Below are 18,372 nucleotides of genomic sequence, written 5' to 3' on the forward strand. Positions count from 1 at the left end.
GGGCTGCCCCTCTCCCTGTCCTATAACAGTTTCACAATCAGGAGATACACATCTCTCTAAAAAAACATTTGCAACAACAAAACGCTTCCTTTGAGGGCTCTGGATCTTGGAAAATAGGGATTTGAGACAACTTTGTTCCATTTGCACATACCTTTGAAACAAAAAAAAAAAGCTAACCTAGGATTCGGCATAAGATACACGAGAAAGGTGGCTTCTCTGCGCGGTTTAGCGACCACCCCTCAAGCCCTCGATTGCATATCAAAAGATCTCTAAACATCATGCCACGCTGCAAGGTTGTGCGAATTCACGGTAATGTGCTTTTGCCTTGGGACGTGGCAACAAGAGAGCCGGGTTTCTCGTGGGGTCCAAATAAAGAGGGTGCATTTCATCAGCCTGTCTCTACCTCAAACTAAGTGTTTCCGAATCAGCAGACCCTGGACCGGGGCTCTGGTCCTGCTCCGCGCCCGACACCCGCCCGCAGCTGGACTACTCTTGGGGTCCCGGCGGCGCCCCGGGAGTGGGAACTACAGCTCCCAGGGCGCCCCAGGGCGGAGGGTGCCCACTCGGATTGGCCAGGGGTGGGTGACGCTCAGTGTTTTGGCCGGGACGGTCACATGTTTCCTTTGTTGTGAGCTGCGGCTGCGGCTGGAGCCCGGGGAGCCGCCGGCGCTGCAGAGTGCGCTGCGCCGCGGGCCGCAGAGGGACCGAGCGGGCCGCCGCTGCTGGCCGCGTCCAGCCCTCGCCGCGAGGTACCCGGGGGTGGCAGCTCGGGCCCAGCCGAAAGGCGAGGCGGCGGCCGGAGCCGAGGGCGGGGGGGCGGCCGAGTTCCTGAGCGCCGGGGTGTCTGCGGGAGGGGGGCCAGCGGCGATCGGCCTCTCGGGACAAAACGAGGGGTCGGCGGAGAGATTGCGCCTGGGGCTGCAGGGCCCTTGTCGGAGGCGGGGGGCCTCCCGGCGCCCCTCGGCGGTCTGCACCCCCGCTGGGTGGCGGCAGCCCTGGAGGGAGGGCGCCCCCGCCTCCTGGCACGACCGCCCCGGAACCCTGGCGCTGCCGGCGCGCCCCGCCCGGGCGGGTTGGGAGGGGGTGGCCGCAGGGTGGGGGGAGCAGGTGCGAGTCCCCCGCCGCCTCGGGGGTGGCAGCCGCTGCGGGCGGGCGGGGTGGGGTGGGGTGGGGTGTGGAGACGGTGCCTGCGCGCTGGCGGCGGGCTCGGAAAGGGCGCTGCTCTCTTCGTACTCGGAAGCGCAGCCTGCGAGCGCCTCGAACCAAAAGCCTTCCCGTTTTGTGGGGGCGAACGTTGGTCCAATCGGGAAGGACGGACGGGGTCAAGGTAGGGTCCCCGGGCTGTGGGCCAGAGGAGCCCCATTAAAGCGATTGCGAAATGTCCCCGGCGCCGTCACCTGACCGCTACCCCGCCCCACCCCCCGCGAGCCTTTGTTTACCGCGGAGCGCAGCGGGGCGCGCGCCGGGAACCGGGCCCCGGCGCGTGCGTCCCCGGGGAGGGGCGGGCGCCCGGGCCCGACCTCCCACTTCCGAGCACTCCGGGACTCCATTTCTTAATTTAGGTCCTCATGCCGCCGCCCCCAAGTTCTGGACACTCGGGGCGAAGACTTCACCCGGCGGCGATTGGGCGCCTGAGGCGGCCGCGGGCGGGACGGCCGGGCGGGTCCCGAGCGCACATTGGCGAGCCTGGTCGTGAGGGGGACCTGCCCGCGGCGCTTCCCCGCCCGCTGAAGGTGATCTGGAGGACGCGCGGGGGCGCGCGCCTTCGCGTCTGGCTGCGGCGGCCCGAGCGGAGCCGGCGGCGCGCTCCTGCCCCGAAGGGCCCGGGCTGCAGGCCCCGCGCTGCCCGCTGCCCCTCCGGAGGCGCCGCGCTGCGGGGCGGGCCTGGACCCGCCCCCCGGGGACGGGAAAATCAGGCCCGTCACGGTGTCGCCTTCTCTGCGCGCACGTTGGGAAGGAAATCCTTCGGCGAGTTCGCTGCGCCGGCTCTGTAAATAAACAAGGTTTAAATAGCTAAGTATGGGCCTTAACACCACATTTTACGGTGCTTTACAGTCATCCTTGAGGCGGAGGCTAGTCACTTCCTTGTAGAGAATTTTAATGATTAGTCGCTTGCTTTGTTGAGCGGCTTTTTAAAAGTCACACTTAGTATTCGACACTTAAGAGTGCTCACCCCCCGCTGAAACTGATGCGACATGGATTTAAAATCTGCTTCTTTTCAATGAGGTTAAAGAATGAGAATTATATGAGTTCCTAAGTTACAGGTTTTCTATTTTCCTTGTTTGGGGAATTATAGTTCATGCTTCTATGTATTTAACCCCAGGCTAATTCAAAATCCGTGAGTGGGTTGCAAATGTTGCAAATTTTTTTTTTTTTTTTAAGATTTATTTATTTATGCAAGAAGGGGTACAGGCCAGAGGCTCGGGAGGGTGAGAGGATTCACCAGAGACTGAGTGGGGAGCAGAACAGGTAGACTGACTGAAATACACTGCTGAGGGGAGCAGTGGGCGAGACAGGAGAGGTCTGCCTCGCCATGTGGGTCTCGCCCTAACCGCCCGGGAATCGAACCCGCGCTGCAAAGGCTGTGGACAGCTTCACAGTGCGGCGCTCAACCGCCTACGCCACCAAGGAGGCCCTCAAATGTGTTGTTTTAAACTTCTAAACTGAGAAGGTAGTAATAAAATGTACAAAAATCATTTTGCCTTAGAGCGTTGAAGATGCATTTTTTTCTCATTTTAACAGATTTTCTTTTCCTGTAAATCAGTAGTTCACCCAAGACTTAGTGCGTTTCTGTAAGCAGAAAATTGAGCTCCCTGGATGAAGCAGAAATTGAACAAGAACAGTGCCTTTTTGGTTGTGCATTCTTTATTATTGTTATTATTCATTTGCCATTTACATGTCTATATAACTTAGGGGTTAATTTTTACACCTGATATATACACAAGCTTCACTCATCCTCCACCAAAGGCATTATCCCATCCCTTCCCCACTTCCCTCCTTCCCCTTTCCTCTGGTAACCAATATATTCTTTACAGTTTAAGAATCATTTTTTGCTGTGCTTTGCCAGTGTTAAGTTTTTTGGTTATATTCCACAAATAAGTGAAACCATCCCATATCTGTATTTCACTTTTTCACTTATTTCAGTTAGCATAATCGCCTCAAGGTCCATTCATTCTTTCCCCAAAGGCACTATTTCATTTTTTTTTAATTAGGTGAACAGTACTCTAATACTATTCAGTATTATGAGCTTATATTCCAATACTTGTCCACTCATACTGAGTATATATTACAAGCTATGCACTCTTTTTAAAATTCTAGTGGAGATGACTACACCCAGAAGGAGCAATTTCTGTGATCCTGAACTGCCTCCTCATTTGTGCATTGAGGGCATTTAATATCTCTAAGTACAAAATGCAAACCCCTAACTTTAAAAAAAACAAAAAATGAAATCACTCAAAAGCCTGCTGATTCATGACAAAGCCTGCAACTTAATCTCTGTAAACAAAAGGAAGAAATAATATTCTGAGCTAAGGATGATTATCAGCTTTAATTTAAACTTTCCTGGCTTTTGTCCTAGCTGCTAAAGCCTTAATGCTTTTTCAAATACCTTTGTCTTAACTTCCTTGTTTTTCTACCATTTCATTAAAACCCAAAGCTCAAACCTATGAAAAATAAATACTATTTATTAAATAAGTGGCTGCAGTTATTTTTGTGTATACTTTTATCTACAAATTTGGGACATCTATTTCAATAAATAAGTGTGAACTATGCAGTGATAAATGTAAATAAAATATCCTCATAAGTATACATATGAAAAATACATTTTGTATGCATTTATGTCCCTTGTGACTGTAACATGAGTATGTGGCTTAAAGAGTATGTGGCTACTTGGCAACTGTTCATTATTTACTTACTTATTTCTGTTATACTTTTATATTAGAAAAAAATTATTAATGAAGTACCATTGTTCTGCATCCTTGTTAATATTTTGAAGTATAGAATTTCTCCCGTTGGGTGTGGTCACCATGCTTCTCCCACCACCAAAGCATCCATAGCTCTCCACCATAGTCTATTGTGCTCTCCCCTGCCCCTTCCTCTGTACTTTTGGATGCCTTAAATCTATGGTCTGCTTTCAGGTGTTATTTTTAAAGTTTTTCTTTGTCTGACCCTTTGTTTAATTTCTCTTATTTTGCACACATAGGTGACACCATCTGGTATTTATCTTTTTTCGTTCTGGCTTATTTCACTTAACATAATCCTCCCTTCATGTTAATCACAAAAAATGGCATGATTGCTGAGAAGATGTGTGTGTGTGTGTGTGTGTGTACACGTACCACATCGTCTTGATCTACTTATCTTCCTTCGGATATTTAGGTTGTTTCCATAATCTAGCTATTATAGGTAGTACTGCATTTAACATAGGAGTGCACACTTCCTTTTGAATTAGTGTTTTTGTATTCTTTGGGAAGATTCCGAAGAGTGGAATTGCTGTATTATATATGGCAGATCTGTTTTTAGTCTTTTGCAAAATTTCCACACTGCTTCCCATAGCGGCTGGACCAGTCTATATTCCCACCAACAGTATTAAGAGGGTTCTTTTTTTTTCCACCCTTTCACTAACACCTATTTCTGGGGGGGGGAGGCTTTGGGTTTTTTTGTTTGTTTGTTTGTTTTTTTGTGGCCTGGGATCGAACTGGCACTGCAGAGGCTGTGGGCTGCCTTGCAGCCCAGTGCTCAACCGCTGAGCCACCAGGGGAGGCCCTTTGTTTGTTTGTTTTTAAACTGTGGGCCATTCTTATTGCTGTGAAGTGGTATCTCTTGTGGCTTTGATTTGCATTTCCCTTATAATAAGTAATGATCATTTTTTCATGAACCTCTTGGCCATCTGTCTTCTTTGGAGAAGAGCCTATTTAGCTCTTCTGCCCATTTTTATTGGGTTGTTTATTTCTGCTTGAGTTGTATGAGCTCTCTGTAGGGGTTCTGTGTCGGTCCCTTGTCAAATATATGGTGCGCAAATATTTTCTCCCAGGGAGTAGGGTGTCTCTTCATTTTGGTTAGTGTCTCCTTTGCTGTACAGATGCTTCTCATTTTTATGTAGCCCCGGGTGTTTATATACTCCTTTGTTTTCCTTGCTAATGAGGATGAATCTATAAAAATATTTGTGAAATTTATATCATGGAGTATTTTGCCTATGTTTTTCTTACTTGTATTTTATGGTTTCAGGTCTTATGTCCATGTCTTTTATCCATTTCAAGTTGGTTTTTGTGTATGGTGTGAGATAGTGGTCTAGTTTCATTCTTTTGCATGTGGCAACACCATTTATTGAAGAAGCTTTCCTTGTTCCTGTGTATGTTCTTCACTCCTTTGTCATAAATTGGCTATCCATGTGTGTGTGGCCTTATTTCTGGGCTCTCAATTCTATTCCATTGGTCTGTGTGTATGTTTTGTTCCCGTACTATGCTGTTTTAATTTTTGTAGCTTTATAGTACAGTTTGAAGCCTGGAAGCATAATACTACCATTTTCTCCCTTCTTAATGAGTAGAGCATTGGCTAATCAGGGTCTTCTGTGTTTCCATATGAATTTCAGTAATATTGGTTCCATTTCTTTGAAGAATGCCATTGAGATTTTTTTATTGGGATTGTATTGAATCTGTAAATTGCTTTGGGTAGGATGACCATTTTGACAGTGGAAAACTGTTGGCATTTTAAAATCTTTATTCTTTCTTTTAAGAATATCTTAGTTTTTTTTTTTAATAAAGAGTTTATCACTGCCTAAATTCATCACCCAAACACTGTAGTTTTTTGGCATTTGGTATATTTTAAAGGATACTAAATTGATGTTTAAAAGTGATTAGCCTTTACTTCTTATTGAATGTTTTCTAAGTTATTTCTGAAAATAAGTTGTTACCACTAAGATAAATAAAAATTACTTACTATGAAGTGCTTTTATACATAGAGAAATCATCTAAAATATTGGACAAGTAACTGAGTACCAGATAGTGTCCTTGCAGATATAACTAATTCTTAAGAGAACCAAAACCAGTTTTGCTAACAGAAAAACAACTATTTTATAAACCTATAGGTTTTGCAATTTAAAAATGAAAGAGTATTCAGTATCTAAAAGAAAAATGTTGCCAGCATAAAACCAAATGTTACTAAGTTTGCATGTTAAGTCTAGAGGAAAGCATGAAGTAGACTCAATAGGGCAATTTGATGCCAGGTGTGATGTCTGGTGACTAACAATTCTATTTTCTTCCTTGGGTGTTGGGAACTAATAGTAACAAAAAATTTCAAGAGAGTGGAAACATTGAGTGGATAATTGAGATTTTTTTTGTTGTTCTTGACTTCAGAGAAGATAGTATTCCTTTTAGTTATTGAGCACACTGCTTAAGCACTCCTAAGTTTCTCATCATCAGATATTTCTTATTTCTCTCTCATTATTCAAGGTCATCATGTACTGACCATATGCAGCTCTAGTGAATATGGGATAGTACTATCATTAGTTGCTATAATTCTAGACAAAATAATTAAACTTCTTAGCTAACTTCTAATATCTTATGTTGGGTAAATATTTTCTTGGTGATTCCATTGAAAAATTAGAAATATTGAAAATGCAGTTTAAAGATTAGACTTTACATACTACATTTGTAAAACTACCATCAGAAAACACTACTCCAAGAGTAAAGCTTTAAATTGAAAATTTAGGAGTGCAAATTTATAACATTTGAAATTATAAGTAGAATGGTACAATTAAAACTCTGAAGAATATGCCTAAATGAATTGCCTTGTCTTTCTGATTCTTAAGCTATAATTCTAGACCAGATTAGTTAAGAGTTTGCCACATTTGTATTCTGCTAGAAACACTGAGAAAATGAATCTATTTTAGTGTCAGTTTTGGAGTTTTTGTTCAGTTTTAATCTAAACCAACTTCACAGAATCTAAACTTGAATTTGAATCCATTATTTGCCACTCCAATGACATACAGTAAGTTCTTTATAAACACTTCTTCAGTGGCCGTGAATCCCTATGTTGGTTGAGGATTTTAGTGCATATTGGGAAGAAACACTTAGCTAGCACTAACGATCCCCTAATTTGGCAATATTGAAATATTCTTTATCCAGGGGTACATGTGAGTTACATTCATATCTGAAAATAAGGAATATGCAAGATAACATTCACCTCACAATCACAATATGGGTGTAGAGATGTTTATTTGTGTCTGTATAAAGAAAAAAAATAGGCCATATCATGGCTTCTGGGATAAACTTTCAAATTTGCCTCAACTTGTTAAGAATTTATGAATTCTGCTTATAGATGTGGGGACCAGAATACAGAACCACTAGTGTGTTTAATTACTGTTGCCATTCTGTACATTGTTTAAATTTCTAGTATTTTCTCTTAAGCATTCCTCTCCTCCCCTTCCACTTAAAAAAAAAGGAATTGTGGGCCTCCCCGGTGGCGCAGCGGTTGAGCGCTGGGTTGCGAAGCTGCCTGCAGCCTCTGCAGCGCCGGTTCGATCCCCGGCTGCTCCCCGGCCACCAGAGGAGGGTCCCACATGGCGCGCAGACCTCTCCTGCCGCCCGCTGCTCCCCTCAGCAGTGTACTTCGGTCCTTCTGCCTGCTCTGCTCCCCGCTCTGGCTCTGGTGAATTCTCTCACCCTCCTGCGCTTCTAACTGTACCCAGTGCTTGTATAAATAAATAAATCTTTAAAAAAAAATAAAAAAAAAAATAAAAAAATAAAAAAATAAAAAAAGGAATTGTGGTAAATTCATTGGTTGGTTTCTACAGGTGTTCAGTCTGTAAGGTTCAACAAATCAGAATATGCATTTATATTGTAAAACCTAATAAGATATTTGATAAGCTTGGAGATTTTATATGGATAATCTAGATAACTTAAGTATTAAAAATAAATCTTTTCCTGAATTACCCAGAATGCTTGAGATTTTCTCAAATTGATTCCACAGTAATAGCTAATGATTAAGCTTTGCATTTGGTAATATTGATAGAACAACTCTTAGAATTATTTAATTGGCCCCAAACTCAGATGAAACATCAGTTATCAGATACTCTTCGAATATCTAATGCAGAATAATCACAGGATATATACCTTCTCATCTCAATCCCATTATTATGTTGATGTGAATATTTGTTTACCCATCTTTTCACTCAAGAAACCTTATTGCAGGATAAAGTTATCAAGTAAGGGAGTTAATAAAAAGGGAAACTCACTTGTATGTAAAATAACAGTTATTAATTCGCTTTAAGCAATTATTACTTGGTAATGATTTTCTATCCAAAACTGAACTTTCAGTCAAATTGAAATCTAAAACTAATTATTTAAACAATTAGCAAATGCCAACTCTACAAGAAGTGACTAGTATCTGACTTATATGTTGCTGTTCTCCATTTATTTTAGGTGTGGAAATTAAAACAACACAAATATTTTCACTGGGACTTTGATCAAGCAAATGCTAACAAGGTATTTATAATAATGATTATAAACTCTTAAACATTGTTATTAAAATTACTAAACCATTTTCCTTTCTTGAACAGGAGTCTCTTAAGCCAAACTGAGTAACAGGGAACAATTCTGTTTTCAGTATTATAACGGAAGGCAGCATCACAGTCATTTCTGTTACCAGATGAAATATTTACCCACTTCTTTCTGATCTTCTCCATGCCTTTTCTACATTTTTCTCCAGTCTTAGAGATACTAAAATAAGTTATCTACATTCATTTTTCTGGTGGGACATAGGCCAAAACCACGTAATTTAAAAACTGAGGAATCAGAAACTAGGTCTGCAATGTTTGTAAGTTCTGCAAGTTGGTAATAAACCTTCAAGTACCTTAATCAGAAGAATCTCTCTTTTTTAAAGAATCTCTTTAAGAAAAGCCTTCTTTTAAGCGTAGTTCTAGAAATAAAACTTATAGAGAAATGAAGGAAAAAAAGAAGGGGACACTAGTTTTTCTAGACAAATCATTTGACGGTGGCAGTCAGCAATTGACATGACAGTCTGATCACCCGTGCATCCAGTAACTTGTCTAGATATAGCTTTCAATCCTTATATGCCTTTAGAACAAATATTTTCTTCTTGTTTTGTCTAGAGGTGCCTACTTAGTTGCTTTTCCTAATGGAAATATTTATGTTTTGATATTTGCTGAATTTTTAGAATTCAATTTATAATTTTGTTTGCTTGATTATGAGTAAGTTCACTTATGGTAAATATTAAACCTATATTAGATTTAGTACTGAAGATGTGATTGAACTTTTCTGTATATTTTTAACCATTATAAATTAAAACACTTGAATTAGTGTAAATGGAAAAGTCAAGGCTAGTAAATTATATCCAGAAGCCCAAAAACTACATTTTGGAATGCATCTCATTCTTAAGACCTTGTTGTGTTAAATCATTTACCCTGTCACTAATATTTGGTAATGTATAGACACTGGTTAATGGGAGCAGTTTCACAGAGTGAGCATGTTCTACCAGCCAGGTCAAAGCTGCTTGGAAGGAAACAAGCCAAATTTATAAGATAGTCTCTTTCCATAAAAATAAATGAAGATTTTTGCTGTTGTTGAATACTTTGTAATATGAAGTAATTTTATAGTTGTTCTAATCTAGGATTTTCACTTTTACATGGGGTGAAAAACAATGTCAGTCAACAATCAAGGAACCAGCTAGAAAAATAAGAGGCAAAAATTAGCATAAAGAGACAGACCCTTAACTCCTATAAAGTTTTAATCAGCCTTATGTTGATACTTAATACTTAATATAGTATTCCCAAATTTATCTTACAAATACCAGATACAAAAATGAATAATGAAGCATATTAAACTCAGATGCAATTTTATTCATTTTAGAATTAAAATGATCTGCTACTTAAAACCGCCAAAGTATAATTAGACTACACTTCAAAATCTAACTTGCTTGAGCCAAAACATGTGTAGACAAATGTGTCCACAAATTTAAGAGAAATTAATTTTACTGATTGTGATACTTTGCTGACATTAGCCCAAAACAAACAAACAAAAACACAGCTTTTGTAAGCATTCTTTTGGGTTTATTATTACTTTGTGTGTTCATTTAAGTCGTCCTTCTACACATGCTTCCACTGCCATGTTTTATTACATTAGATACCTTTGTTATGCATTCAGAAAATAAATTGCATGTTTATTTGTATACTTGGCATCTGTTGTTGTTTTCAATTTAGAAATGAGGGAAAAGTTTATCCCTGTCAGTCTTTCACTTCCTTTAATAGTTCCTGCTTATTTAGAAAAATCTCTTAATCCTGTATATAAAGTCCTAAAGCTATAATTCAACTTTTTCATTAATTGTACCATTAACCTCATGGGGTTATTAGGAGGATTAAGTTAAATAATCCATATGAGCAGTTTGGAAAGTTCCAGGCACATGGTAAGTGGTCAAAAAAAAAAAAAAATTAGTGTTGTTGATATTGTTCTGTTTGTGTTTTAATATAAGAAAAGCTAGCCTCCATGGCTTCATCAAACTAGTTCATACACAGATTTGACTCTTTATAGTTTCTAAAGCCTTACCTGGTAGGGTTTTTTTTTTTAATTTTTAATTTTTAAACAATATTTGCTCCCCCCCCCACCAGGTATAGTCCCCATAGAATTTCCTTCACCAGTGCACCCGTGCACCATCACCTCAGTCCCTTGTGCTCCTTCTTCCCTCCCTGTTATTCCTCTCCTTCTTCCGCCCCTTCAGCTTAAGTGGTAGATTTTTAAGAACTTCAACAGTTTTGCCAGGATTTCATCCACAGCAGGCATTTCCATATCAGTTTAGTGCCTCTGAATCCCCATCTAGTGATCCCAGATGAAAATAGAATTTGTTTTACTTAGTCTTTATTCTGTTGGATTGATAAAATTGCCTGAATTTTTTCTGACCATACCTGTAAAACTGGGGGAAAGAGAGGAATTTAAGAGAAAAGATTCTATATGGAATGCAACCTTTTAGATGTCCTTCAGATGTTGTTATAACCTGGTACTTTTCCCTGGGCAATTCAAATTACCTGTACACATACGTCTAGGGAAAATTTTGTCACCTAGAATCGAGCAAAGTAAAGTACTAATTTATGTGAAGAAGTAAAAGTACAGAAAATTAAATAGGAACTCTGCCATGTATACCAGTGTATTATATTGCCTGTGCTATCTTGTGTTATCTTTTCATGAATATGCTTTGTCTCAACTAAATTTTACAAAATCTGAACAGCAAAACATCTCTATAAAATTAGGGCTAGCACAATATCTGACATAGTAGGTACACAATTTTAGTGAAGTATTTTTAATGATGATAGTGATATAAGTGACAAAATTAAGTGAACTCAGTAAGGGAAGTGATAAAAGTTGGTAGTATCTAGAGAATATAGTCACTGACTGATTAGAACTATTGAGAAAACACAACAAAGATAAGAAAAAGATATGAAAAAAATAATATATATAATAAAAGGTGGCTTCTTGATTTTAATGTTTCATAATTGCTTACACATTATGTCATATAAAGACTTAAAATAGGGTACAATTTAATGTGTGATAGGGAATACAAAATCCAATCTTAATTGAGATTGTTAACACTCAAGCCTAGGTTGTGTTTGTGACTTGAATGTGGGATGACTGTCTACATCCTCTGTAGATTATCTGTAATATTCTTAAGCTTTTTCTTTTTGTTGACATAGTTAGGCCTGAATGTCTGACTATTGTAATATTTCAGGAAGAAGTTGAGACATTTAGAAGAAATTGTACATGAGATCCTGAGAGCATGAGAATAGATGAGTTACTCTGAGTGCTCTTAAGCCAATACAAATAAATTTTTGATCACATACTGACATTTGGAGTTTGAATAAAAGATTAGGATCCAAGAAGCCTCTTAAAATCAGAATTTAAGAGCACTGGTAACTGTAGCCAAATGTCTCAATGTATTACCTATTCATAGTCATTTTTGAAGGAGTTTTGGAGATGTTCCCTTTTTTTAATTAATTAAATTTTTTTCTTCCATCATTGTAGTACCAATAGTTCTCCTACCACCATATCACCCATATTCCCTTGTGTTCATTTCTCCCCTGTTTTGCCCCCTCCTGCCCCCTCCTTTGCTGTATGCTTTAGTTGTACCCATCAGTTTGCTAGCTTTGACTTTTTCTTGACCTTTTGTTTGGTTTCACATATAAGTGAGACAATCCAGTGTTGATCTGTTTTCTTCTAATTTTGGCTAGCATAATCCCAGCTCCATCCATGTTCCTGCAAACTGCATGAGTTTGTCTTTTTTGATTGCTGAGTAATATTCCATTGTATAAATGTACCACAACTTTGTGATCCATTTGTCTATTTTGAGGCTTTTTTTTTTTTTTTAAAGATTTATTTATTTATTTATTTATTTATACAAGCACTGGGTACAGTCAGAAGGGAGGAGAGTGAGAGAATTCACCAGAGCCAGAGCAGGGAGCAGAGCAGGCAGAAGGACCGAAGTACACTGCTGAGGGGCGCAGCGGGCGGCAGGAGAGGTCTGCGCGCCATGTGGGACCCTCCTCCGGTGGCCTGGGAGCAGCTGGGGATCGAACCGGCGCTGCAGAGGCTGCGGGCAGCTTCGCAACCAAGCGCTCAACCGCTGCGCCACCGGGGAGGCCCTATTTTGAGGCATTTGGATTGTTTCCATATCTTGGCTACTGCAAACAATGCTGCAATAAACATAGGAGTGCAGGTTTCCTTTCAAATTAGTGTTTTTGTGCCCTTTGTGTAGATTCCTAGAAGTAGAATCACTGGATCATATGGTAGATCCATTGTTAGTTTCTGAAGAATCTCCACACAGCTTTCCATAGTGGCTGGACCAGATTACATTCCCACCAACACTATAAGAGGATTCCTTTATGGAGATGTTTCTTATTAATGACTCCATAGACTATGTTCCACTACTTAAGATGTACTATGGTCTGACTAATCTCCTATTTAGGGGATTTAGGCTGTCTTAAATATTACCTAGTAATGATACAGCATTGAACATATCTATAGATAAATCTTCCCACGTATTCCTGATAATTTCCTTAGGACAGTTGCTAGAAAACGACTTCCTGGTGAAATAATACACATATTAAAAGACTATTGATAGATATAAATTAATTCCACTCTAGCAATACTATATTAAGATAATAACCATTTATATTAGGATTCTGAATCTATCAAATTTCTTGTCTTACAGCATTCTGACTTCACTTCTCTGTCAATAGATGAAACCTAGCTGTGTAAAAGGGGAGACAGGGTTATTAGTAATTCACAGAGTGAATTACTTTGGGGAGGGAGCTTAAGAGGTACTGTTGCAGATTACCCCTAATTTCTATTTGTGCAAGTTCAAAATTTTCGTTTGTAAGTTATTAAAATGAGAAAGAGTTCTAGGCCCTATATGAAATATATGTTATATTGTTGTATTTACAACAAAATGAAATGTACTTTGAATACTGAATTTTTTCATATTCAGATATTTTTGTTTCGTTTTTTGCTTTAGCCACATAAAGAAGATAATTTCTCAACAATTATATAGTCAACTGATGTAACAATGGTACTAATATTGGGACGAAGACTAAACAGAGAGGATCTTGGGGTGCGTGATTCCCCAGCAACTAAGCGTAAAGTTTTTGAAATGGACCCTAAATCTCTGACAGCTCATGAGTTTTTAGAGTTCTCTTCAGAATCATCCCATGCTGAAAACATACTCCAGATATTTAATGAATTCCGAGATAGCCGCTTATTCACAGACGTTATCATTTGTGTGGAAGGAAAGGAATTTCCTTGCCATAGAGCTGTTCTCTCAGCCTGCAGTAGCTACTTCAGAGCAATGTTTTGTAATGACCACAGAGAAAGCCGAGAAATGTTAGTGGAGATCAATGGAATTTTAGCTGAAGCTATGGAATGTTTCTTGCAGTATGTTTATACAGGAAAGGTGAAGATCACTACAGAAAATGTGCAGTATCTCTTTGAGACATCAAGCCTCTTTCAGATCAGTGTTCTCCGTGATGTGTGTGCCAAGTTCTTGGAGGAGCAACTTGATCCTTGTAACTGCTTAGGAATCCAGCGCTTTGCTGACACCCATTCACTCAAGACACTATTCACAAAATGCAAGAATTTTGCATTACAGACTTTTGAGGATGTGTCCCAGCATGAAGAATTTCTTGAGCTTGACAAAGATGAACTTATTGATTATATTTGTAGCGATGAACTTGTTATTGGTAAAGAGGAAATGGTTTTTGAAGCCGTCATGCGTTGGGTCTATCATGCTGTCGATCTGAGAAGACCACTGTTGCATGAGCTCTTAACACATGTGAGACTTCCTCTGTTACATCCCAACTACTTTGTTCAAACAGTTGAGGTGGACCAATTGATCCAGAATTCTCCTGAGTGTTACCAGTTGTTACATGAAGCAAGACGGTACCACATACTTGGAAATGAAATGATGTCCCCACGCACTAGGCCACGAAGGTGAGATGACAGCAAATTAACTACAATTAAAATTAACAAAAACTTTTTCTTTAAAAATACCATTAAACCTCCTGAATGTAATCTCATTGTAGTCATTTATGTATATTGTGTACATGTGTTTTTATATAACTTGATGTTTGTTATGAATTATGCAGTTCATTAGGATGTCTTGCCCAGTGAAGATTAGATTCAATAATAGCATTTTTTATTCTTGTTCTGACTTGTCAGAGGGTGTTGGCAAAGGATCTTCACGACTGTGCATATCTTAATGTATTTCTACTCATTTCTCTTAACCTTTGTAGGGTCCCAGAATATTCTACTTTCTTTTCAAAGGGTCTTTGCATATAAAGTAGCCAAAGACCTTGGTAGAACTCTTTGGACTGCCAGTACTTAGGTACTTATATAAAACAACGTGTGCATTACAGACTTGCCTTCTTCCTATCAGACAACTCGAGATATAAAAGTACAGTAATAAATAAGCTGGTAAATACTGAGTGGATTCTCAGATGTAAAATCCAATTCTCAAATCTTTCCTCATTGCCACAGTTACTATATTTAATGTCAATCTAAATTTTAAATTTTTGTTCTGTTTATAAAAATTATATCATTATTAAAGAGAATTTGGAAAGCATGTTTAGGAGTAGGAATGCAATAAATATAGTACTATATTTATATAACTTCTTAAAATGAGTTACTTCTATAAAACATCTATATACTTTATGATTTATAGAAAAACACTCTCCATGCCTTCAAAATGAAAGGAATAATAGTAAATGTAATTTACCATGAATCATTAAGAAATGGCTAGTGTAAGAAATATTACAGTAACACATCATCTTAATTTTAACAGATACAATCTTTTCTAACAAAGCTTATGTCCTTATTGTGGAAAAAACATAAAATTTACTGTCTTAACCATTTTTTAAGTTCAGTAGTGTTACATTCATTTGTTGTGAAACTAGTGCTTATTTTTATTTTTTCATGCTCTCTAATTTTTCTATAATTTGCTATTGCATAGTTTTCAAAGCACATTTTTTAATTTTAATTTTGATTATTATTTAGGGATGTGATTCAAATACAGCATAGTATGACATTATATGTCTTTTAAGTCAGCACTAGTTTGAATTAGCAAGATGTAGTCTGCTCATCTGAATGGAATGATGAAATTGAAATGAAGATGATGATAAATACTACTTACTTCACAGGTTTTACCATTGAACCTATTAAGTGAAACAATTCTTAAGGTACTCATCATGGAAAGTGGTACATAGAAAGTGGTTAAAAATAACTAGCTATTTAGATAGTATAGTATAGGTACTTAAACTCACACACACACACACACACACACACACACACAGTATAGCTATTATTTATAAAGTCTGACCCACTTTAAGAGAACTCCTAGTACTGAACACTCTGAACTTTTTAAAGTAGAATACAATATTGAGTAACTATTATTACAAAATATTAATGTGATATTTCTGTGTATTGAAATTGGGGTGTTTTTTTTTTCTTAAAATCAGTGACTTTAGTTAAATTTGTTTATAAAAAAGAAATATGAAATATTTTATTCCTAGACTTTAATAAAGGGCAAAAAAATACACTTTTGCTCTATAAATATTCTGATAGCTTCTTTTTAAAATTCTTTTTTTTAATTTACTATAAAGAGACTTGAACTAAGGATAAGAATATGAAAATAACACATTTTTTAAAGTATTAATTAGGAAAGCTAAACAACTTTGGGGCTATTGGAGATCTTTTCTGTATACCCAGTATCCTTTCAAGGGAAAAATCATATATTGTTCCTTATAGCAGATAGTTTTGGAGGCAAATAAGGCTAATAATAACTATCCCATATATCTCATAGATTTAGAATAGGGACCAAGGAATTTGCATTGTAAAATAAAAATAAGTCCTTTATAATTAATGTTACTTATAAATATATAACCTGAATGGAATCAGATTGCAGCCTAAGTTAGGTTTAGAGGATAATTTTCCTGATTCATTTACTGATTTAATTTATAGAAATTTATTGTACATTTAATTTTTAAGGGAATTGATGCATTTCATACACTGAAACATCTATGTATAGGACTGCAATATCACCTTTCCTTAGGAAACAAGTAGGGAAAACAAACTTAGTTATACTGAAATTTTAAAATAACAGTTATACTGTTATTTTAATAGCAGATATTTATATAGGGGTTGCATGAGGAATTTAAAGAGGAAACCTTTATTATGTATACAACTCTGCCATTATCTTTATAGTATGTCTTTTGCTTACCTATTATTGCATGTTAGTACCAACAATCACTAAGTATTTCATTATCTGAACTCTGTCTATTATTTGTACAGGTTCTCATCTTTCTGAAACTCCAAACTTCTTTGAAAAAGGAGTGATGTCTCCACTTCTTCAACTGCAGTTCACTCCTCTGACTTCCGCTCCAGTCATTCACTGAAACTCCTCTCCATCAGGTCATCACTGACCAGATTCTATTTGTAACTTGTAGCCTCTTCTCAGTCTTTGTCCAGCTTGATCTCTCTTGAGTATTTGACATTAATCCCTCTTGAAACTCTCTCTCCATTGGCTTCTGTGGTACTATTTCTTCATGATCCTCTTACTTCTCCAGTTGCTCTTTATCAATTTGATGGTTACGTGTCTGGTCTTTGAAATGTTGATGATCATCTTGGTTCACATCTCTTTGCCTTTCCTTATATATTTTCCTGGATGATCTCATCTGTTCTCATGGTCTTAATTACCATGCATGCTTTTGACTATCAAACCTCTATCCTTAATCCATTCTTTTCTCATTTGTTCATTCAACCAGTGTTTCTGGGTTGTTGTTTTTTAATTTTATGTGTATATATACACATGTTTTCGTATATTTTTTTAACTTGAGGGTGCATATTTTAAAAAGTAATATAGATGAAGTGGCATCAGACATAAATTTCTTTCATATTACCTAATTCCAATCCATATTTAGATTTCCCCAATCTTTTCTAAACTGTTCTTTAATGAACCTGAATCCAATCCAGGACCACTCGCAGTGATCTGGTTATTTACATGAATTCTCTTTTATTCTAAAAAGTTTCTTTTCTTGATTCTGACTTATCGATGGACAAGTTGTTCAGAAAAATATTCCACTTTCTATGTTAGTCTGATTGCTTCCTTACAGTGTCATTCCTATATGTTTCCTGGAAATCAAAAAATGGCTCTCCAAGCTTCATTCAAATTAGTGGAGACAAGTTAAATAACTTTGGCTAGAATTTGTCTTAGGCAATGCTTTAGTTTAGGAAAGACCGTATAGCTGGTCGTCCCACTGTTAGTGATAGAAAGAGTAACTCTGGATTAGAATGTTGACAGTCCTTTCCTACCACTGTACAATTGGATTACATGCCTAGCATCAACCAGTTTTGTTTTTTTTTTTTATTGTTTATCCTGGCCACTTATCCACCAGAGCTCAACCCATACTGGATAATCTGCTTGTATAAACCCACATGTTTTTTAAATGACAGGGAAAATCCCAAGATGCATTCTATTAATTAAAAACAGTGTGTGGGGCCTCCCTGGTGGTGCAGGGGATTGAGCACAGCTCTGTGAAGCTGTCCGCAGCCTCTGCAGCATGGGTTTGATCCCAGGCTGACCAGGGACATACCCACATGGCACGGCAGATCTCTCCTGTCTTGCCTGCTGCTCCCCTCAGTAGTGTTTTCAGTCCCTCTGCCATTCTGCTCCCTACTCTGTCTCTGGTGGATCCTCTCACTCTCCTCACCTCTGGCCTGTACCCCAGTTATTGTATGCATAAATAAATAAATCTTAAAAAAAAATAAAACACTTTGTGATAGCAGTTTCCTGGAAAGAAGATATATATAGAGAGGGAGAGAGAGA

The 18,372-nt window shown here is 38.4% G+C and overlaps 1 protein-coding gene across 1 annotated transcript in view; it reads left to right on the plus strand.

Annotated features, from left to right (window-relative positions):
* Window positions 1-692: 692 nt before the first annotated feature.
* KLHL24 (kelch like family member 24) overlaps window positions 693-18,372 on the plus strand; it is a 39,796-nt gene continuing 22,116 nt past the window's right edge. Inside the window, exons 1-3 of the mRNA XM_037525180.2 lie at window positions 693-749; window positions 8,418-8,480; window positions 13,513-14,483. Of these exons, the coding sequence (XP_037381077.1) occupies window positions 13,564-14,483 (920 nt within the window). The 5' untranslated portion in view covers window positions 693-749; window positions 8,418-8,480; window positions 13,513-13,563. The remainder of the gene's footprint in view (window positions 750-8,417; window positions 8,481-13,512; window positions 14,484-18,372) is intronic.

Source organism: Talpa occidentalis, unplaced genomic scaffold (genome assembly GCF_014898055.3).
Source record: "Talpa occidentalis isolate TD23 unplaced genomic scaffold, MPIMG_talOcc4v2.1 talOcc4.4, whole genome shotgun sequence".
In the NCBI taxonomy this organism is placed as follows: Eukaryota; Metazoa; Chordata; class Mammalia; order Eulipotyphla; family Talpidae; genus Talpa; species Talpa occidentalis.